The 22,661-nt window shown below is 34.8% G+C and overlaps 1 protein-coding gene across 1 annotated transcript; it reads left to right on the top strand.

Moving 5' to 3' along the window:
• The first annotated feature begins 19,450 nt into the window (after positions 1–19,450).
• LOC115706371 (growth-regulating factor 9) lies at positions 19,451–22,222 on the top strand. Its single transcript, XM_030633992.2, has 4 exons — positions 19,451–19,849; positions 20,057–20,332; positions 20,883–21,446; positions 21,542–22,222. Exons 1-4 carry the CDS (start codon positions 19,816–19,818, stop codon positions 21,952–21,954), a joined length of 1,287 nt encoding a protein of 428 aa, XP_030489852.2. The 5' UTR covers positions 19,451–19,815; the 3' UTR covers positions 21,955–22,222.
• The last annotated feature ends 439 nt before the right edge of the window (positions 22,223–22,661 follow it).

Below are 22,661 nucleotides of genomic sequence, written 5' to 3'. Positions count from 1 at the left end.
CAAACAATGTTGGAATTTGCTAAGTGTAACTGGTTTAGTACCCATGTCAGCAGGATTTTCTTCACTTGGTACCTTTTCAATGTTGATCTGTTCTTGAGTAACTTTCTCCCTTATGAAATGGTACCTTACTTCAATATGTTTTGTTCTATCATGAAATACTGGGTTCTTACACAAGTATAATGCACTTTGGCTATCTGTATAAACAGTAGCTTTTTCTTTGAACAAATTCATCTCTTCTAGCAAACCTTGTATTTATAACCCTTCCTTAATTGCCTATGTTGCAGCTATATACTCAGATTCAGTGGAAGATAAAGCTACCACAGGTTGAATCTGAGATTTCCAACTTACACAATTGCCTGAAATGAGAAATGTGTAAGCTGTAGTAGACTTCCTTGAGTCTTTATCCCCTGCAAAATCTGCATACACAAAGCCTTCCAACTGAATTTTGTCTTGGTTTTTCTTGAAGCATAAACCAACCTTGGTAGGGATGTTGATGTACCTAAGCATCCATTTCATTGCAGCCCAATGGAGTTTCCCAGGATTTCCCATGTATTTGCTCATCACACTTGCTGCATATGCTAGGTCTGGTCTTGTACAGACCATAGCATACATCACAGATCCCATAGCATTTGAGTATGGTATTTCTTCCATCTCTTGCCTTTCTTTATCAGTATTAGGAGACTGTTTATTAGATAGTTGAAACTGACTTGACAGTGGCATTGTTGCCTTCTTAGAACCATTCATTTGGAATTTTTCAATTACCTTTTCCAAATAATCCTTTTGACTGAGAAATAACAGATTTTTGCTCCTATCTCTCTTGATGTTAATTCCCAGAATTTTACTTGCAGCCCCTAAATCTTTCATGTCAAACTCAGATTTCAGAATTTCCTTCATTCCTTCAACCTTTTTCTTTTCTTTGCTAATCAGTAGCATATCATCTACATAGAGTAGAAGGTATTCAGCTTGTAATATTTCAATGCCTTTGTAGTACAAGCATGTATCATGCATGCTCTTTGTGAATCCATGTTGTGTAATGAAGCTATTGAATCTTTTATTCCATTGTCTTGGAGCTTGTTTTAACCCATACAAGGATTTTTTCAAGAGACACACATGATCATTTTTGCCTTTTTCTTTGTAACCTTCGGGTTGTTCCATGTAGATAGTCTCTTCTAAGTCTCCATGCAAGAATGCAGTGGTTACATCCATTTGCTCCAATTCTAAATCAAACTGAGTAACCAAGGCCAACATTATCCTTATTGTCTTGTATTTCACAACTGGTGCAAAGATTTCATTAAAATCAATTCCTTCTTTTTGACTAAAACCTTTTGCCACGAGTCTAGCCTTAAACCTTGGCATTTCATCATCTCTAAAACCTGGTTTGTGCTTGAAAATCCACTTGCAACTGATCACCCTTTTTTCTTTTGGTCTTGGAACCACTATCCAAGTCTTGTTCTTTTTCAATGACCCCATCTCATTATCCATAGCCTTGTTCCAATGCTTTGCTTCTTTACTTGAAATAGCTTCTAAATAGGTCTTTGGCTCAGTTTTTACAAGTTTTGTAGCTGTGACAAAAGCATATGCCAGCATATCTGTGAAAGCAGAAAATCCATATCTTTGAGTAGGTTTTGAAACCCTCCTATCTTTATCTCTAACCAATTGGTAGTCTTGAAGATCTGTTACATCTTCCTGATCAGGTTCCACCTGATCTATATTTCCAATTTGTCCCTCAGTGTTTGTAACTTCCACCTGATCAGTGCCTTGATCATTTTCAGTTTCTCTCATTTCTTCTTCATTGATTTGTATCTAATTTTCAATGCTACCTGCAGGGTTAGTCTTATTTCCTGCATTGTCATGGTTAGTAGTTTTCAAGCAAGGAAATACATCTTCTTTAAATATAACATCTCTACTATTTATGGTTTTGAAACCTCTTTCATTGTTAAGCCAAACTCTATAACCTTTAACACCTTGAGGATAACCTAGGAATACAGTTTTTATTGATCTAGGTTCTAACTTACCCTCACTTTGGTGCACATAAGCCATGCATCCAAATACTCTCAAATTAGATAAATCAGGAGGTTTACCTGTCCATTTATGCTCAGGTGTCATGAGGTTGATAGCTGTTGAAGGACTTCTATTAATCAAATAGGCTGCTGTCATCAAGGCTTCTCCCGAAAATGTCTTTGGAAGACCTGAGCTGAACATCATGCATCTCACCTTGTTCAGCAATGTTCTATTCATTCTCTTAGCTACCCCATTTTGTTGAGGAGTGATCCTTACAATTCTGTGTCTTTGTATACCATGGTTCCTACAAAAATCATCAAACTCTCCACTACAAAACTCAAGACCATTGTCAGTTCTTAAGGTCTTAATTTTTCTTTCTGTTAGGTTTTCAATTAACAGTTTCCATTGTTTAAACTTTTCTAAAGCTTGATTTTTGGTTTTCAATAAAAACACCCAAACTTTTCTAGAGAAATCATCAACAATAGAGAGAAAGTAAAAGTTACCCCCATGTGTAGACACTTTTTCTGGCCCCCACAAATCTGCATGGATGTAATCCAAAGTTCCTTTGGAACAATGCTTGCCAACACTAAAACTCAACCTGTGTTGTTTTCCCAAAATGCAGCTTTCACATAAATCAACCTTGCTAATTTTGTCCTTCCCAAGCAGGCCTTGATCATGGATTACTTTGAGTCCCTTCTTACTAATATGCCCAAGCCTTCTATGCCATAATATGGCATTAGAATCTTCATCACTTGTAGCTACAGATGCATCTCCAGTCACTGTATTACCAATTAGGTAGTAGAGTCCATGTCTCTTTTCTCCTTTTATAACCACCATTGAACCTTTGCTTATCTTCATTATGCCAGATTCAATCTTGTTTGTATAACCTGCATCATCAAGGGTTCCAACAGAGATTAGATTTTTAGTTAGATTAGGCACATACCTCACATCTTTGAGAATTCGAATTGCTCCATCAAACATCTTGAAATGAGCATTTCCTATGCCTTCCACACTACATGTATTGCTGTCTCCAAGAACGACTTTTCCACCACTTGTTTCCTTGAAATTTCTGAGTAGTTGCTTGTTGTATGTCATGTGGAATGTGCATCCAGAATCTAAGATCCAATTTTCATTTTGGATGTGAGAAGCAGCTAGCAATACTTCTCCAGAATCATATCCATCACCATAGTTTGCTGAATCTTGGGATTCAAATTTGTTGTTGGAGCTATGATGATAGTTCTTCTTGTTCTTATGATTCTGACTTCTGTTCTTGTTAAAGTAACAGTCTCTTTTGTAATGTCCCACATGTATAGCAACCCTTTGCATCCTTGTTTGAGTCTTTGCTAGAATCCCTTGAGTTTGATCTTCCATGGTTTCTTGAGTGGTTGTTGTTCTTATTCTGATTGTAAGATCTTTGTGGTTGTCTTCCTCTTGTGAAATTCACTTCACCATTCAATCTTGATAGTTTCCCATTGTTCTTCAAAGATAGTTCCTTTGAATATATGGCACCAACGATTTCATCCATCACCAATGTATCCTTTGCATATAAAATTGTATCTCTGAATTGTTCATATTGCTGAGGTAGTGAATTGAGAAGATAAATTGCTTGATCCTCCTCCTCAATTTCCACATTTAAACTGCAAAGATCAGAAAGAAGTTTAGTGAATTCATTAAGATTATCATCAATAGATTTACCTTCATCCATTTTAAAACCATAGAATTTTTGTTTCAAATAAACCCTGCTGGGTAAAGTCTTTGTCATGTAGGTTTGTTCAAGCTTTTCCCACATTACAGCAGTTGTCTTCTCTCTAACCACTTTTCTCAAAATCTCATCTTCAAGGCTCAACACTATAGTGTTTCTTGCCTTTTTCAGGATCTCTTCCTTCTTGGATTTCTCCAATGTTTCAGACATTTTATCTTCTCCATTGAGAGCTTCATCTAATCCCATGTTTCCAAGATGAGCTTTCATCTTTTCTCTCCATAGATAGAAGTCATTCTTGCCATTGAACTTCTCAATGTCTATCTTCGTTGTAGACATCTTTCTTGGTCACTTTCAATCTGAATCTTGAGGTTCTTGCTGTTGTAATTCAGAACAGTAATCAAAACACTTTTTCTTCTCTGTCAAATTCTGCAGGTTTCTTGATTGTTGCTTAGCCGATCCTTCTCTTGAATCCAAGCTCTAATACCATTTGTTGTGTTAGACAACAACCTCAGCCAGCAAACAAACATTAATCAACACACCAGAAATGAATTAATGAATTTCAGAAAAATATAATAACAGAATTTAAAGAACACAATCAAGATTAAATAGGTTCGAACTTCCTTCACAAAGTGAAGAGCCTAGTCCTCTTTGAACTCCCTTAGGATTAGTCTTTATTATGAATCAAATGGCAAGATTACACTATGTTTAGTTGTACAAATTACAGAACATAGAGATGATGAGTTATTCCCCTTGTTTAGCTTTAATCCTGAAGCTTGAACACCTTGAAACCACCTGAAGCTTGGACTTGCTTCCCTTGGTCTCTAACCCTTATGTTCTTCAATGCTTCATAAGTTTCCCTCTCTAAAACAAGTAATCTTCCTCACCATACATCATTCTCTCTCTCTCTCTCTCTCTCTCTCTCTCTCTCTCTCTCTCTCTCTCTCTCTCTCTCTCTCTCTCTCTCTCTCTCTCTCTCTCTCTTATCTGCTACATACTTTTAAAACAGAAAAGAATAGAACTATATATAGGCAGCACCACATCAGGTTTTGCCATTACAAGAATAACTGAAAAAACCTAAATAAACTAACACATGCTGATGTGTCAAGTCCTCACTTGCCATGTCATCATTCCTTTTACTTAATTGGTTTTATTAAGGGCTGAAATAAACAACAATATTTAATTTATCAAATAAGAAGAATAAGATCAATATTCTATACAAAGTAAACCAATAAAACAACATGGGTTGGCAGAAGCATTGTTCTTAAGAAAATTTTAGTGCATTGCTTAAGGTTAAGCTTGTGTTGTGCACCTAGTAATGTATATAAATGTTTAAAAAAAGTGCGTATTTTGAGAAGAGACTAGAAAAGTGGAGGAAGACCGGGGCTCATGGGATAAATTCATTTGTTTGTTGGGTTATGTAGCCTTGGGTCATTCTGTGGGTTGCATTGTGAACTTGAGTTGGTTTTTGTACCTGGTCAAGTCCTTGAGAGGCTTAGTATGAAGGGATTAATATTCAGAATCAATAAAATTAGAAAATAAGAACTAATAAACACAAATAAGAGTGTTAATGATTCTGCATAAAATATTGTACTTGCTTCAACTCATTACATAATACATATGTTGAATTTTTTCTAAAAACATATATTACTGTTATTATTATTTTCACTTTTTCTAATCTGAGATTCTGAGTGCAAACAGGTAAATACATCAAAGAAAAATGCATAACGTAAATATTATGCTAAGACAAAAAAAAAAAAGAAAAAAGAAGAAGAATAAATGTTCTATATAACACAACATTGAATATTTATATTTAAAATAGTACTTCAATGTACAATAGTATATATTTTAAAAGGCCACTTCAAGTAAAAAGTAAACCATTATTCATAATCAATTAATTATTTTAAAAATATATTTTTGAAGTGAAATTTTTTTAAACTAAGTGATAGCATTGTGATAAATAAAAAATATATGTATTAAAGATTTTAACTAATGATTAATGGATAAAGTTTAGTGTTAAATAAAATATATAAAAAAATAATTTGCAGCATAAATATTTAAATTTAATTTTTAGATTATAGATAAATACTTAAATTTAATTTTTGACACTAATAATATATAAGAACGGAACACTTCTTAATGGGTAATACCCATTGATGGGAACTAAAAAAAATTAATAAGGTAATAATCTAATAACCTTTTATGACAAGTTTCTAACAATTATTTTTTTAAAAAAAAAAATTATATTTATTATTTATAAAATTGGAAATAATAATTACAACTAATAATTTGAAAAAAAAAATATAAATTATTTTTAAAAATTAATTAAAATTACTATTTTATTATTTTATGAAATTGTGAGTTTGTTAATAATTTATTATTGTAAAACTAAAAATCATTTACATGTATATTAATGTGTTTTTTTTATTAGGAGAATAAGAGCTTGATTGTGGAATCCAATTGTCTTAATATTATTCATACTCTTAAAAATAAAACGCTACAATACTTCTTAGTTCTTACATAGGCTATCATTGTTAGAGAAATATTATTATCATCCAATGATTTTTTTGATATTACCTTTAATATCCCGGAAAATAAATAATATTTAAATAGATATATTTTATTAAATATGTAATTATTTTGGTAACGAAGTAAGATTTTGATCTTGCTTAGGGTAATTATTGAGAATTTACTCAATGAAATAAATAGCGTAATTTATTAATTACGGAGATTATATTGGGATATGTGAGTACCGCGGATATCAATTTCGAAATAAAATATTTTTTTTGGGCCCGGTAATTGTGGAAATTTAGCGATGTGGTCAGAAATGTCATGACGTTAATGGAAGAATTATTTTGGGAATATTCCGGAATAGGTTAGAAATTTTAGAATGTCGGTTTAATAGAATTAGCAAAATTACAAAAATGCCCTAGGTTATTTTAAAGTTTATTTTTTTCATTGGGGGTAAATTAGTCTTTTTCTTTTAGGTTTTAGTGTCCCTTTTATTTTTGGGCTGGTAAGAAAAGAAAAAAAAAATGAAATGAAATGAAAATGAAATGAAATGAAATGCTTGAAACCTTATTCAAAGGGAATAACTTCCAAGGCAAGAAACTAAGTTTCTTCTTCTTCTCCCTTTCGTGTGAACCAAGACCAGCCAGCAAGAGGATTGAAAGCTCACCATTTCACTTGAATTGAAGCAGCTTGTAGAACCTAAGTCCAACCTAGAAACAATCAAGGTAAGTTCTCAACAATTTTTGGATTGAAAATCCTAGTTTTGAGTTAGTTTTGAAGTAGGGTTTTACTTCTTTGTTACTGTAGGACTTAAACTAGGTTTGGGGTGTGTTTAGGGTAGGTTTTTGAGCATGTTGGGAATGGTTTTAAGTGGTCTCCATGGCTGCTTGAATTGGTTTTGGTTTGTTGAAACCAAAGTTGAGTTTTCTTCACTTTGAAGTGTGATTTTGAGCAAATGGATATATTTCAATGAATTGGTTGTTGGGTTATGTCATGTTTACTATATTATACTATTTTGGAAGGTTTCGAAAGGTTTTGGTGGAGGTTTGATTGGTTTTTGGGGTGAAAAACCGTAAATCACCATGGCTGCCCGGGGAAAAAAAGGCAGTAGTTTTTTCTGGGTGTCGAAAAACGGCCACCGTTTTTCCCAGAAAGGGGATTTTGGGTTTTTCTCCTCAAGTCCGATCTGTTTCGGGGGGTCTTTCGGAGTGGAATTCAGGGTGTTTTAGAGATGGTTAAGCTAGTTTGATTTGGGGGAAAGAAAGGTGTGTTCGGTTGTGAGAATAGTTGATTATCAGAAATTTGATTAAGGTTTTCATTTGAGTTTTAATTGTCATGACATAGGACCGGAATTGCTTAGCTTGTTTTCCACTCGGGTCGGCCGTACTCTTGATTTCTGAACCAAGGTAAGAAAAGCGGTAAGCACCGTATGTGGTTAAAGATTAATGGTTGAATGGAAGTGGCCTTGATTATTATCAAGACTTTGATTAAATATTTAATAAGCCTAGGTTATGACCTAGGGTTGGAAACGGTTATTACCGTTACGAGTAATTACTCTTGAAACCGCGGTTAGGTTTCTTACTTATCGTCTGCTTTATCGGGCAACGATAGTGACATATTCAGCTCGTGGTTAACGAGTTGGTAAAAAGGGGTACTTTATAAAGTACCAAGATTGTGTAATGTGAATGTGTAATGTGTAAAGGAATACTTTATGATATTGTATAATGAGTAAACATATTGGTATGAGATTAAATTGATAATCATTTTCAGTTAACGTTTTGGTTACTTTTCTTGCTGAGTCTCTGTGACTCACGGGTGCTTTATGGTGCAGGTAAAGGAAAGGCAAAAGTTGAGCAGCCATGAGTTTGTGGTCGCAAAGAAGAATGTACATACCAAACAGGTGACACGGCCCCGCAAACAGGATGCTCTATTTTGATTGTATTTTGGAAGTATAAAGTTTATGTTGTAAAATACTTTGAAACCAGTTTGTGAATATTTTGAAAACAGGGGAACCCCGTAGTCCATATTACTTATCTTTTGTTAAACAGTTTAAAAGTTGAATTTAAATTATCAAAATTTAATTACCCACACTTTTAGTATAATTACATATTATATAAATATCAGTATTTTATTAAATTGCACACACGTGGCGTCCCCGTTGGACGGGGCGTTACGACATGGTATCAGAGCGCCAAGGTTTTTAGATCCTGAAGACTGGTTTGATATGTACATTGGCTGCAAGGACCTGATCGACTCATGGTTTAGCAAGCTTTAAGTTAAAAGATAGTTTGTTAATTTTCTGATTACCTGATTATTTGAATTATGTTGATATCGTAATGGTGTGGGTAGAATCATAATATATGGAAATACTTATCGCATTGCTATTACATGGAATGTGATCGCAGTGTATAGTTATGCACCCGAGGCGGACCGGTAGGGGTACCCGTGAGCTAGTGGGCTCGGGACTGCCGTGAGGGTGAGAACCCTCCACCACCACCTAACTCGGGAAGAGTTATATGCCGCAATGCAAGAAACTATTCGGCGGCGGGGTGAGCAAATCGGAGAATTAAGAGAGCGGCCGAGCTCACCGCTCTAAACCTTAATCCCGATCCTCCGCACCTCCGGTAGTGCCACCGGATGCGGAATCGTTTGGAACCATTATATGAGCGGTTCAGGAAGCAAAACCCGCCAGTGTTTGAGGGTGGTGCTGATCCACTCAAGGCGGAGCAATGGATGAGTATGATAACATCCATTTTTGATTTTATGCGAGTTGAAGATAATGACCGGGTCAGGTGTGCTACTTATATGCTACGAGATGATGCCCGTATTTGGTGGGAGATTGTATCTCAGGGCCATGATTTGAATAACATGACTTGGGAAACTTTTCTGCCTTATTTTATGAGAAGTATTATAATGAGTCTATTAAGGCAGCAAAGGCAGAAGAGTTTATACGGTTAACTCAGGGTAGTATGACTGTGACAGAGTATGCTACTAAGTTTGATCGACTGGCAAAGTTTGCCTCAGATGAGGTGGCTACTGAAGCTGCTAGAAAAGCAAAGTTTATTCGGGGGCTGGATGAACACATCGCCCGGGATGTGATTGTTGCTTCTAAACAACCGGGGGTTGCCCGAACTTATGCTCAAATAGTTGAGTTGGCCTTAGTTTCTGAGGGTGCAGAAGCTCAGATACGAAAGAAAAATATTGCCAGAAGAGATTCATGGAAGCAAACAGCAGGTGCTGGTTCGGGTAGGGGTACTGATCCCGGTGACCGCAAGAAAAGACCTAGTGAATCATCAGCAGCAGGCCCAAACAAAAGATTCCAGGGTAACCAAGGTTTCCGTCGTGGTGGAAACGAAAACTGGCGGACTTTTCCTGAATGTTCGAGATGTAAAAGGCATCACCTGGGTGAGTGTCAGGCCAGGGCCTGTTTCCACTGTGGAATGGTGGGTCACATGAAGAGAAATTGTCCACAATTGCTACGACTAGAGCAAAAGAAGGATGATACACCCACTCCTGCCCGAGTGTTTGCCCTGACTCAAGCTGAGGCTGATGCTGGTCCTTCTACTGTGACAGGTCAGCTTTCTGTTGCTGGTACTTTATTGACTGTGTTAATTGATTCTGGTGCGACGCATTCTTATATTTCAAGTAGAATAATTGAGAAGCTGAATAAACCTAGTGATGTGCTTTCTAGAGGTTTTGGAACCTTGTTGCCTACTAGGGAGTTGGTTATCTCCAGTAGGTGGGTTCGATCCCTTCCAGTATTTGTGGAAGGAAGAGAGTTATTAGTTGATCTGATAGAATTGAACCTGGAGGATTTTGATGTTATTTTGGGAATGGATTGGCTTGCTAAATACAACGCCACCATTGATTGTAAGAGAAAAATGGTAACTTTTTCAGCCTGAGGGTGAGGATCCTTTTGTATTTGTGGGTAAGATGCAGGGATCTCGGATTCCTTTAATTTCAGCACTTAAGGCAAGGGATTTGTTGTGTGAGGGGTGCATTGGTTTTTTAGCAAGTGTTGTGGATATTACTAGGGAACCACTAGCGGGTCCGGAGCATGTCCCAGTGGTTCGAGAATTTCTGGATGTGTTCCCAGAAGAGTTACCAGGGTTGCCACCAAAACGTGAAATTGATTTCGAGATTGATTTAATACCAGGAGCTGAGCCTGTATCGAAAGCTCCCTACAGGATGGCACCTGCAGAGCTGAAAGAGTTAAAAGTTCAATTACAGGGGATGATGGATTTAAAATTTACTAGACCTATCACTTCACCTTGGGGTGCACCAGTTTTGTTCGTGAAAAAGAAAGATGGAACTTTACGAATGTGCATAGATTATCGGGAGTTAAACAAGTTGACAGTGAAGAATAAGTATCCTTTGCCAAGAATAGATGATTTATTTGATCAGCTGCAGGGAAAGACTGTCTTTTCCAAGATTGATCTTCGGTCTGGTTATCACCAACTGAGGATTCGGGAGGAGGATATTCCCAAGACAGCTTTCCGGACCCGGTATGGCCATTACGAATTCCTGGTAATGTCCTTCGGATTAACAAATGCCCCAGCAGCATTTATGGACCTAATGAACCGAGTGTTCAAAGACTTTCTGGATGATTTTGTTATTGTCTTTATTGATGACATTCTAATTTATTCAGACTCAGAAGAGACTCACGAAAGACATCTTCGAATGGTATTACAACGTCTCAGGGAACATAAGTTGTATGCCAAGTTTAAGAAATGTGAATTTTGGTTACCTCAGGTGAGTTTCTTGGGCCATGTGGTGAGTAAAGATGGTATTTTAGTGGACCCAGTAAAGATCGAAGCAGTGCGTGACTGGCCTCGACCTAAGTCAGCAACCGAAGTTAGAAGTTTCCTGGGGTTAGCAGGGTATTATCGAAGATTCGTTGAAGGCTTTGCAAAGATTTCTACGCCTTTAACTGAATTGACTCGAAAGAATTGTAAGTTTGTTTGGACTGACAAGTGTGAATGTAGTTTCCAGGAATTGAAGCAAAGGTTGATTACCGCTCCTGTTTTAACTTTACCAAAAAGTGATGAAAAGTTTGTGATTTATTGTGATGCATCCAAACAAGGGTTAGGTTGTGTTCTTATGCAGTCAGGGAAAGTGATTGCTTATGCATCCAGGCAATTGAAGGAGTATGAACAACGATATCCTACCCATGATATTGAATTAGCAGCGGTTGTCTTTGCACTAAAAGTTTGGAGTCACTATCCGTATGGTGAGAAGTGTGAAATTTATACAGATCACAAAAGCCTCAAGTACTTTTTCACTCAGAAGGATTTAAATATGAGGCAACGACGATGGTTAGAACTGGTCAAAGATTATGACTGCGAGATTCTCTACCACCCTGGTAAAGCAAATGTGGTAGCGGATGCTCTAAGTCGGAAAGGACCAGGGCAAGTTTGTTAACTAAAGGAAATCTCAGCAAAGTTGGCTGAGGATATGACGAGAGCGGGAATTGAATTTGTAATTGGAAAACTTGCTAATATCACCATACAGTCTGATTTATTGGAAAGGATTAGAGTAGCTCAACAAGGAGATCTTGAGCTACGGGGGCATAAGGAGAAGTTAGAGGCCGGATTGGCAAAAGATTTTTCATGTTTATCTGATGGGTTGTTACGATACAAGAACAGAATCTGTGTGCCGGTTGATAAAGAAATCAGACAGGAGATTCTTGATGAATCTCATACTACACCGTACTCCTTACACCCAGGAACAACCAAGATGTATCATGATGTGAAAGCTTTATACTGGTGGTCGGGTATGAAGAGGGATATTGTTGAATATGTGTCAAAATGCTTAACCTGTCAACAAATTAAAGCAGAACACCAAAGGCCGGCAGGTTTGCTTCAACCTCTAAAGATTCCTGAATGGAAATGGGAAGACATCACCATGGATTTTGTGGTGGGTTTACCCAGAACAGTAGGGTATTATGATTCTATTTGGATAATAGTGGATCGATATACGAAGTCCGCTCACTTTCTCCCGGTGAGGACAACGTATACAGTGGATCAATATGCTGATTTGTATATCAAGGAGATAGTTCGACTTCATGGTGCCCCAAAGTCGATAGTTTCAGATCGAGATCCAAAATTTACATCCAAATTTTGGGAAAGTTTACAGCAAGCAATGGGTACTAAGTTGAAATTCAGTACAACTTTTCATCCTCAAACCGATGGTCAATCTGAAAGGACTATCCAGATACTTGAGGATATGTTGAGGGCATGTGTAATTGATTTTGAAGGTTCTTGGAACAAGTACCTACCTCTGATTGAGTTTTCTTATAACAATAGTTATCAGAGTACCATTGGCATGGCTCCGTATGAGATGCTTTATGGAAGGAAATGTCGATCACCTATTCACTTGGATGAGGCTGGTGAACGTAGGTACCTTGGACCTGAAGCTGTCCAAAGAACGAGCGAGGCTATTGAAAAGATTCGAGCTCGTATGCTTGCTTCCCAAAGTAGACAGAAAAGCTACGCAGATCCAAAGCGTAGAGATGTTGAATTCCAAGTTGGGGATTTTGTTTTTCTTCGGGTATCCCCAATGAAAGGAATTCGAAGGTTCGGGAAGAAAGGAAAGTTGAGTCCCAGATTTATTGGTCCATTTGAGATTCTTGAGAAAGTAGGTCAGGTAGCTTATCGGTTGGCTTTACCTCCTGCTTTATCTGGGGTTCATAACGTGTTTCATGTCTCGATGCTTCGAAAATATGTATCTGATACAACTCATATCTTAAGTTATGCAGACATTGAGCTTCAAACCGACCTGTCATATGAAGAACAACCAGTACAGATCTTAGACAGGAAAGAAAAGGTGCTGCGGAACAAGACTATTCCGCTAGTTAAAGTGATGTGGCGGAACAGCAAAGTTGAAGAAGCGACTTGGGAGTTAGAGTCGCAGATGCGGGAGTTGTATCCCGAGCTTTTCAGGTAAATTTTGAGGACAAAATTCCTATAAGGGGGGATAGTTGTAATATCCCGGAAAATAAATAATATTTAAATAGATATATTTTATTAAATATGTAATTATTTTGGTAACGAAGTAAGATTTTGATCTTGCTTAGGGTAATTATTGAGAATTTACTCAATGAAATAAATAGCGTAATTTATTAATTACGGAGATTATATTGGGATATGTGAGTACCGCGGATATCAATTTCGAAATAAAATATTTTTTTTTGGGCCCGGTAATTGTGGAAATTTAGCGATGTGGTCAGAAATGTCATGACGTTAATGGAAGAATTATTTTGGGAATATTCCGGAATAGGTTAGAAATTTTAGAATGTCGGTTTAATGGAATTAGCAAAATTACAAAAATGCCCTAGGTTATTTTAAAGTTTATTTTTTTCTTTGGGGGTAAATTAGTCTTTTTCTTTTAGGTTTTAGTGTCCCTTTTATTTTTGGGCTGGTAAGAAAAGAAAAAAAAATGAAATGAAAAAAAAATGAAATGAAATGAAATGCATGAAACCTTATTTAAAGGGAATAGCTTCCAAGGCAAGAAACTAAGTTTCTTCTTCTTCTCCCTTTCGTGTGAACCAAGACCAGCCAGCAAGAGGATTGAAAGCTCACCATTTCACTTGAATTGAAGCAGCTTGTAGAACCTAAGTCCAACCTAGAAACAATCAAGGTAAGTTCTCAACAATTTTTGGATTGAAAATCCTAGTTTTGAGTTAGTTTTGAAGTAGGGTTTTACTTCTTTGTTACTGTAGGACTTAAACTAGGTTTGGGGTGTGTTTAGGGTAGGTTTTTGAGCATGTTGGGAATGGTTTTAAGTGGTCTCCATGGCTGCTTGAATTGGTTTTGGTTTGTTGAAACCAAAGTTGAGTTTTCTTCACTTTGAAGTGTGATTTTGAGCAAATGGATATATTTCAATGAATTGGTTGTTGGGTTATGTCATGTTTACTATATTATACTGTTTTGGAAGGTTTGAGCAGGTTTGGTGGAGGTTTGATTGGTTTTTGGGGTGAAAAACCAGAAATCACCATGGCTGCCAGGAAAAAAAGGCAGGCCGTTTTTCTGGGTGTCTGAAAAACGGCCGACCGTTTTTCCCAGGAAAGGGGGATTTTGGGTTTTTCTCCTCAAGTCCGATCTGTTTCGGGGTGTCTTTCGGAGTGGAATTCAGGGTGTTTTAGAGATGGTTAAGCTAGTTTGATTTGGGGGAAAGAAAGGTGTGTTCGGTTGTGAGAATAGTTGATTATCAGAAATTTGATTAAGGTTTTCATTTGAGTTTTAATTGTCATGACATAGGACCGGAATTGCTTAGCTTGTTTTCCACTCAGGTCGGCCCGTACTCTTGATTTCTGAACCAAGGTAAGAAAAGCGGTAAGCACCGTATGTGGTTAAAGATTAATGGTTGAATGGAAGTGGCCTTGATTATTATCAAGACTTTGATTAAATATTTAATAAGCCTAGGTTATGACCTAGGGTTGGAAACGGTTATTACCGTTACGAGTAATTACTCTTGAAACCGCGGTTAGGTTTCTTACTTATCGTCTGCTTTATCGGGCAACGATAGTGACATATTCAGCTCGTGGTTAACGAGTGGTAAAAAGGGGTACTTTATAAAGTACCAAGATTGTGTAATGTGAATGTGTAATGTGTAAAGGAATACTTTATGATATTGTATAATGAGTAAACATATTGGTATGAGATTAAATTGATAATCATTTTCAGTTAACGTTTTGGTTACTTTTCTTGCTGAGTCTCTGTGACTCACGGGTGCTTTATGGTGCAGGTAAAGGAAAGGCAAAAGTTGAGCAGCCATGAGTTTGTGGTCGCAGCAGCAATGTACATACCAGCCGCAGTGACACGGCCCAGTAAACAGGATGCTCTATTTTGATTGTATTTTGGAAGTATAAAGTTTATGTTGTAAAATACTTTGAAACTAGTTTGTGAATATTTTGAAAACAGGGGAACCCCGTAGTCCATATTACTTATCTTTTGTTAAACAGTTTAAAAGTTGAATTTAAATTATCAAAATTTAATTACCCACACTTTTAGTATAATTACATATTATATAAATATCAGTATTTTATTAAATTGCACACACGTGGCGTCCCTGTTGGACAGGGCGTTACATTACCATGCATCATTTTCCTAGAATAACTAATGAGGTGTTGTTCATTATTTATATTTTTAGGATTGGAAGATGATAATCTTGTCTAGAGGTTAAATATAATTTTTTGTGCATGAAATTCTTGTGTTGGCAATCACCATTATTCAATAATGTTTATGACACTTTTTTCTTCATTTTTTTTTTGTTAAAATTTTCTTCATTGATTTTGTTCTTATAGATTTGGTAAGCTCAAGTATTTTAGAAAAAATAAAAATATATAAATAATTGTTAATTATTATAAAATTAAAGGTTTTAGGTTTAGAAAAAATCTTATACATTTTATATGTATTACAGTTTAAAGCTTAAAATTATTATTTTTTTTTGTTTTCAGTAATGCAATTTAGAATTGTAGTTTGAAGAAATTTTATAAAAAGATAAATATACATTTTTTTTCTTTTTAATCTTTAAAATAATTTTTATTAAAAAAAAATAGTTTGTTAGTTTTTTTGGTGTGTTTTATTTTTTAAATAACATTTCCATTTATAAATTTTTTATTTCTATTAATAGTTTTATCTATTTTAGGAATATAGATAATAACAAAATAGGAAATATTAATTTTTTAATATTTAATTAATGATTATAAATATCAACCATTAGATATTTGATCCAATGGTCAAAAATAAAATACCCATACATGGGTAATACCCATTAAGAGCATACTCATATAAGAACATCTCTAATATAAGTGTAAATTAGTGGTGAAAAGTTAAAATATAGCCCATTTAACAAAAAGTGTGCTCCAATGATGTGCTAAAAAGTGATGTAAATTTGGCATATAGCAAATTTTTATGCCAAATTTGACATAATATTTGCTATGATGTAAAATTTACATCACAATAAATGCATTACTTTTTTATTTACATTTATGTTATTTCTATTATTTTATAGGTACATTTAACTATTACATTAAATTATGAAACATTTATATTTTTTTTTTATTGTCTTACATATTAAAATAATAATAAAATTGATTATAAAGTTATTAGATTTTATTTTTTTTTGATAAAATATTAATTAGATATTAAATTTTATATCAAAATTTTGTAATTGTGCACTGGAGCACAAAGCTAAAATTTGGTGTAAATTTACCACAAAATTATTTTTTGTGCTAAATATAGCACAATTTTTACATCTCCTATTGAAGATGGTCTAAGTTATATTTCTAGAACTTCCGTAGTTATCTGATCGTTAAGTGTCAAGTCATTATTCACATATTATTGGTATATGTAAATTAATTTTTAAATAAAAATAAAATTTTTACATGACCATTGATTTGGACACTGAACAACCAAGTACTACGGAAGTTTCAGAAATATAATTTAGCTATTATTACAATAAAAAATTACTTAAATATTTATCTGAGAGTTAAACATAAGTGTTTATGCTCAAATTGCTCTTAAACTAAATATAATTTATTGTGTCAATACACACCATATTTTATATAAAATATTAATTTTGACATAATGTTAAATTTGTCACACTTTTCAAAATACAATTAAATGTTGCAAAATTATTTTCTTGCTATTTAGTATTTTAATACATTAACTAGTTTACATTACAGCCAGCCAATGGCACAAACACTACATAGGCCAACTTTATAAATAGTGGTGTGGGCCATGGTCCCTTCATACTGTCGATTTCATTTAGGAGTTAAAATCTCTCTTGGGCCCAGCCCAATATAGTACTTTTAAATGGGCCTGGGCTAGGACAATGGAAGAGTGTTTGGGTGACACTTGTGCAATGAACTTGAATGGCATAGCAAAAGGGAAAAGCAAAGATGGTGGTGCGGTGGTGTGCAGTGCAGCTAGCTAAATGCCAGCCAGCCATAGTCAGAATCAGACGCAGACAAACAGAGCAGTCATTAGACTGGGTCTGGACTGGAGTGAGTGAGTGAGTGAGTCATCTTTATGTATTAACTCATATATCTATACCATTTCATAAGGCGCGTGAACATCATCATCCATTCCCACATTCCCCCTCAAATCGTGTTGTAAATTCGTAGGTACCCTGTTAATCCTTTTTTTTTTTTAAACAACTCACTTAATTTTCATATGTAAAAATAATATATATTTAATTATATTTATGTACTATTTTAATAATATTAGAAATTTTTTAAAATTATTAAAATTTAAATATAGTTTTAGTTTTATATTTTCTACTAATATTAACTACAAAATTATAATATTCAATATTATATTTAAGTAGTATTATTATTAGTTTAATTTATTTATAATTAATAATATTAAAAAAGTATTTATAATTAATAAATATATATGATAGGCTAGTTTAGATGTATATTATAAAATGTTTTAGATGTGTATTTCAATTGATTATATTCATTTTGTATATTTTATGTAATTGTAAAAAGCGACTCTAGTGTAGTTATCAACACTCTTAATGGTGTTTGTGCTAAATCGAAGATTTTTTTTCTAAGAATGTAAGAACTTATAATTTTGTTGGCCCATAATGTTGCAAAATGAACGTTTACTAACAAGAGGATTTGTATAGTGGATATCTCTTCTATAACGAGAAATATTTTATATAATGACCGTGAGGTCTAAAAATATTTATTTTGTGCATAATTACGCTTATATTCTATTTATTTCAAGTTTAAATGATAAAATTTATAATATGAATTAAAGATGAGAATAAACATGTTAAATGAGACAGAAATGATGAACTTATTATGGAATTTGGAATTATAAAATATGTAAGACCCAGATGTTATTTGTGGTAAATTATGCTGCTTTGGTCATTTGTCTGGTTGTTAGTTTCATCTAACTATGTTGTCTATTATTTCTCTTTAACAGGTCAGCTTAGTAATCTTAAACCGTGGACAGCTGTCCTTCTCTAGTTGCTGAGCTGTTAAAGTTTGTTAACTTGTGAGTTATTAGTATATAAACAAGGATTATCGGTTTTCTAACTAACTCTTCTTCGGTGATTAGTAGTTTTGCTCTGTTAGGGCAAAATTGCCTTCTTTGTATTTCTGGTTTTTCTTCCAAGTCAACTGATGGGATCTTCTTGGATTGAAGGTGAATCAGGGATCATGTTTGTCTGAAGGGAGTTCAGATTACATTACTGAAGAGAGTTCAGCTAGATAGAAGCAAGGGAATCTTGGCTTTTGAAGTCTAAGGTTACTTTGATGATTTTCTGATTTGTTTTTGTTCAAATTAGTAGGGTAATTCGTGTATGAATTAATTGTAGATTACTTTTGGTGTAATTGTAATCGAAACTGGATAGTGTATTCTTTAATTCATAGTGAAGGTTATTACCCTAGTTCAAGGGAACTAAAGCAATAGTCGCCTGAAATGAGTTTTCAGGGTTTGAATGAAGCTTGTAAATCTGTATGTTTTCAGTTTAGTTTCTTGCACTATGAGCTAAGTATAAGTATGTTAAAACAACTATAAAGAAAGTAACACAAAGATTTTAAATTTTGGATGTTCAAAACGCTCCGTTTGTGATCGAAAATCAAATCTGAAGCTCCAAGTGAATTTTTGATTACGATTCGTTCACTTACAAGAAAAATATTGTGAATAAACTCTTTTAGTTTTTTAAAACATCTTAAATGGTCAAATTATGAGCAATATCAAAAAAAAATTATTACTAAAAATATTATCCCTCATCGCACAAGAAAACTTACTGTGCAAAAACTAAGTATTCAGGCCGCGGCACTTAAATGGCTATATCGTTGCGCGCCTGCTTTTAGAGGTCCATTAGAGTTTTTAAATTCTGATTTCAAAAATTCAAAAGAGCTTTTCAGGAGGTAACTTTGAAGAAACGAAAATTGAAGAGAAAAAATAGAATTTTAAGTTCAATCATTGTTGTTCTCTTCTATCTTTTATTTGATGTTTTCAATTCGTTATTTTCAATTGTATAGAATGATAATTATTAGGTAGTCTCATATCTAGAGGTTTTAATGAATATTATTTGATATTTTTGTATAATTTAATATAATTTTAGTTTATTTTATTTGTGTTGTAATTGTAAAATTTATAAAGTGAATATTGATTAAGTTTTATTTTGGTACTTTCATTATTTGTTTATAGCACACACGCGCTACGCGCTTTAAATAACAGAAGAAATAACTGTGTGGCCTAGATGAGGCTAAAAAAGGTGGGAAAATATTTGGCAGAAACACTGACACTCAGCTTTAATCCTCTGTCCCCGTCTCCAACCTAAAGCATATGAATATGGACTATGGAGTACGTACACATCATATATGTGTGTGTATCAGTGTATGTATTTGTGTATTGGGCGGTTGGTTGGGCTGTGCTTTTGAAATGGGTGTTTTCCATTTCTTGAGTCAATTACAATCTCTCTCTCCACCACAGTTGTTTCAGATCTGTTTGTGTTAGTCTTTTCTTCAGCTTTATTATTTTTTCTTTCTTTCACTGCCACTGTCTCACGCATAAACACAAAGTCTGTAATTATCTTTGGACTGGTTCATCATTCTCTCTCATCTTTCATCAACTTTCATCATGGACTTTCAAACCAAAACTTCTTCGCACTCTGGTTTTTCTCTTTTATCTTTCTCACTCTCTCTCTCCATTTATGATTTATCCCCTCTTCTCTTTTGCTGTGGGAACTTAATTATACTTCTTTAAATTGCATTTAATTTTCATGTTCTCTTCGTAGACTTTTTCTTTGTTAGAATATTTGTTGGGTCTTGGGTTTATTTATACATAGCAGTGTTTATGATTTGTATTTAATTATATGGAGGTGGAGTATTGCGGGTGCGGAAGAGGAGTGAGAAACAATGGACGGTGGTGATGCATGGAGATGGAGGGAAGGAGAAGAGGTCTAGTGGAGTGAAGCCGTTGATCAAGTGTGAGGGAAATTGTGGGTTCTCGTGGGGTCAATTGCTGCAGCTGAAACACCAATCTCTCATTTACAGCCATATAGTAAACGGTATCCCCGTTCCTTTCCACCTTCTTGCTACCATTTCCAAGACCCTGCTTCCTCCACTTTCTACTACTCTACTTAATCCATATCCCTGTAAGTCTTTTTTTTTCTTTATTATCTTTTTGTTTTATATATGTGTAAGTGTACATTTTGAATTCTTAAAAGTTTGCATGTACGATTTCAGTTGTAAAATATTAGAAGTGGGTTTAAGTTAGATCCTTATATTCATGTCTTTTATGGGCTCTTTAGAGATTTTTGAGTGCTGAGGTGTAAGTTGTTAGGCAAGCCATGTCTCTTTTCTCTGAATTTGTGCATGAAAATGGTATTTTGCTTTGTCTTTTTTAATGCTTTTGGGAATTGAAATAGCTCTATATTAGTTTTAGCTGAAAGTGTTTTTCGTACCAGAAAAAAGAATTATAAGGTACTAAATCATTCAAAATATTACTTACTTGCATCTTGTTTCTGTAAATTGCTTCTGGCGGAGAATAAATTAAATCTTGCCATTTGTTTCAACAGAACTACCTTATCTCTGAGAATAGTTTGTGTCTGCCCTGTGTGAAAGGCTAAAAAGCATGTCAGAAATTGAAACCGAATTTGCTTATTGATTGTTCTTATTTCTTTTCATTTGTTTTAATATTTTCAGTTACAGGATTCAGCCCACAAGGGTTTTACTGCAAAAACATGGTGGATCCTGAACCAGGAAGGTGCAGAAGAACTGATGGGAAGAAATGGAGATGCAGTAAAAATGTAGTTCTTGATCAAAAATACTGTGAGCAGCACATGCACAGAGGCCGTCAACGTTCAAGAAAGCTTGTGGAAGTTGCTGAAATCGGTACTTCTCTTTCAATTACCAAAACACCTGAGAAATCAGTTAGCCAATCGCTACAAAAATCAAGTTCAAACATTCCAGTCTCTGTTGGTCTTCAACTTATGACCACCTTGTCCTCAAATGTCACTAGTGTTAGCCATGGTAATGCTACTCCCTCTAGTAGCTTTTGTACGAAAAGGGTTACTAATGTTACTGCTCCATGTATTACTACTACTAACATTGCTGCAATTACTAAAAGTAACATGAGTGCTGGCAATGCCGGGAAAGTTGTTAGTGACAAGTATTTTGGCTCAATAGGAAGAAGCAATAACACAAATGCTTGCAGTAATATGTCACAGGGTTTGGGTTTCTCTCCCAGAAGTGTTCTTCATCTACAAGGTAGCATTGTAAGCGATTAAAAGCCTTTTATTAAATATTTTTCAGCCTTTATTATGACTTTAGACATTTATATTTTGTGTTTGTTACTCTTTCAGTCCTAAGAAGCAATGGCTTACACACTGACTATAGAAATGGCATAGAACTTGAACCGGGGAGGTGTAGGAGAACAGATGGGAAGAAGTGGCGATGCAGACGGGATGTTATCCCTGATCAGAAATATTGTGCTCGCCATATGCATAGAGGTGCCAAGAAGCTTGTGAAGGTTTTCCCACCTCTCCCAGCCATCGCAGCTTCATCTGCTGCTACAGATTCTGCTCGATGTCCACCAACAACAGCCATCCCCTCTCGGGTCAACCCTGTGAGCCCAAACACGAAGCTCTCTATATCCATTCAAGACAGCCCTCAGTTGACCAACATCATAGAGAAAAGTGATTCTAGCAGCAGCAGTGATACAACTATTTCCGATACTAGCGTTGCTGCTTACACAATTAGTAAGCTTCCTGCTTAAGATGACACACCAAGAACTTGAAGCTTATTTCTCTAAACTTTGTTCTTTTTCAACCAGTCATGTAGTGGAATTGAATGTGTAAAAAAGGGTGCCTCTGATTTTTCCGTTTTTGAATAGAGGATGTTGTAGTCATTTTGATACGAGCTTTATCAAAGGAGAAAATTCAAAATACTGAATATCTTTTACCATATCTAGAGGTAGAGGTTATCTTGATCTGGCAAAACTTTGTATACATCTTTATAAGGGTCTAGTCATATAAGTAACCATCTAATTCGTGGTTTGTTTTTGAATATTTATTGTGGAATGTTACCACTCTCAAAAGCTATTATGTTCCTCTATTAGAAAATAAGGTAAGATTAGAGATAAAAGCAAAAATGTTGAATTTAAAATTGGCGTCGCTCAGGTTCAAACACACCTTTGATGTGTTTATCAAGTGTAACTATAGTTTTCTTCAGTATAATGTATAACCCATACTAAAATTTGGGTAATAGCATCATTATAATTTGTGATATTAAAATCTTTCTGCTCCGAGAAAATGACCATTAAAAAATTTGGTGCTCTACATTTGAGCAACATAGTAATCATTATGTTTGTTTTTCAGCTAAAGTTTATTGTACTTGCTCTTGATCAATAAAATATCGTCTTTCAAGTAAATGATTAGGCAGTTAGATAAATTACATAATAATTCATTGGCAAAAAACTACCAT

This window comes from Cannabis sativa, chromosome 1 (assembly GCF_029168945.1).
Source record: "Cannabis sativa cultivar Pink pepper isolate KNU-18-1 chromosome 1, ASM2916894v1, whole genome shotgun sequence".
Classification (NCBI taxonomy): Eukaryota; Viridiplantae; Streptophyta; class Magnoliopsida; order Rosales; family Cannabaceae; genus Cannabis; species Cannabis sativa.
The sequence above is the reverse complement of the archived record's forward strand: the minus strand, read 5'-3'. Positions and strand labels throughout refer to the sequence as shown.

Excerpts from the sequence above, each read along its gene's own strand:
- LOC115706371 (XM_030633992.2), top strand. The coding sequence starts at position 19,816 with ATGGACTTTCAAACCAAAACTTCTTCGCACTCTG. Across the intron at positions 19,850-20,056 it reads CAAAACTTCTTCGCACTCTG|GTGGAGTATTGCGGGTGCGG; the intron begins GTTTTTCTCTTT and ends AATTATATGGAG. Across the intron at positions 21,447-21,541 it reads AAGTGTTCTTCATCTACAAG|TCCTAAGAAGCAATGGCTTA; the intron begins GTAGCATTGTAA and ends TTACTCTTTCAG.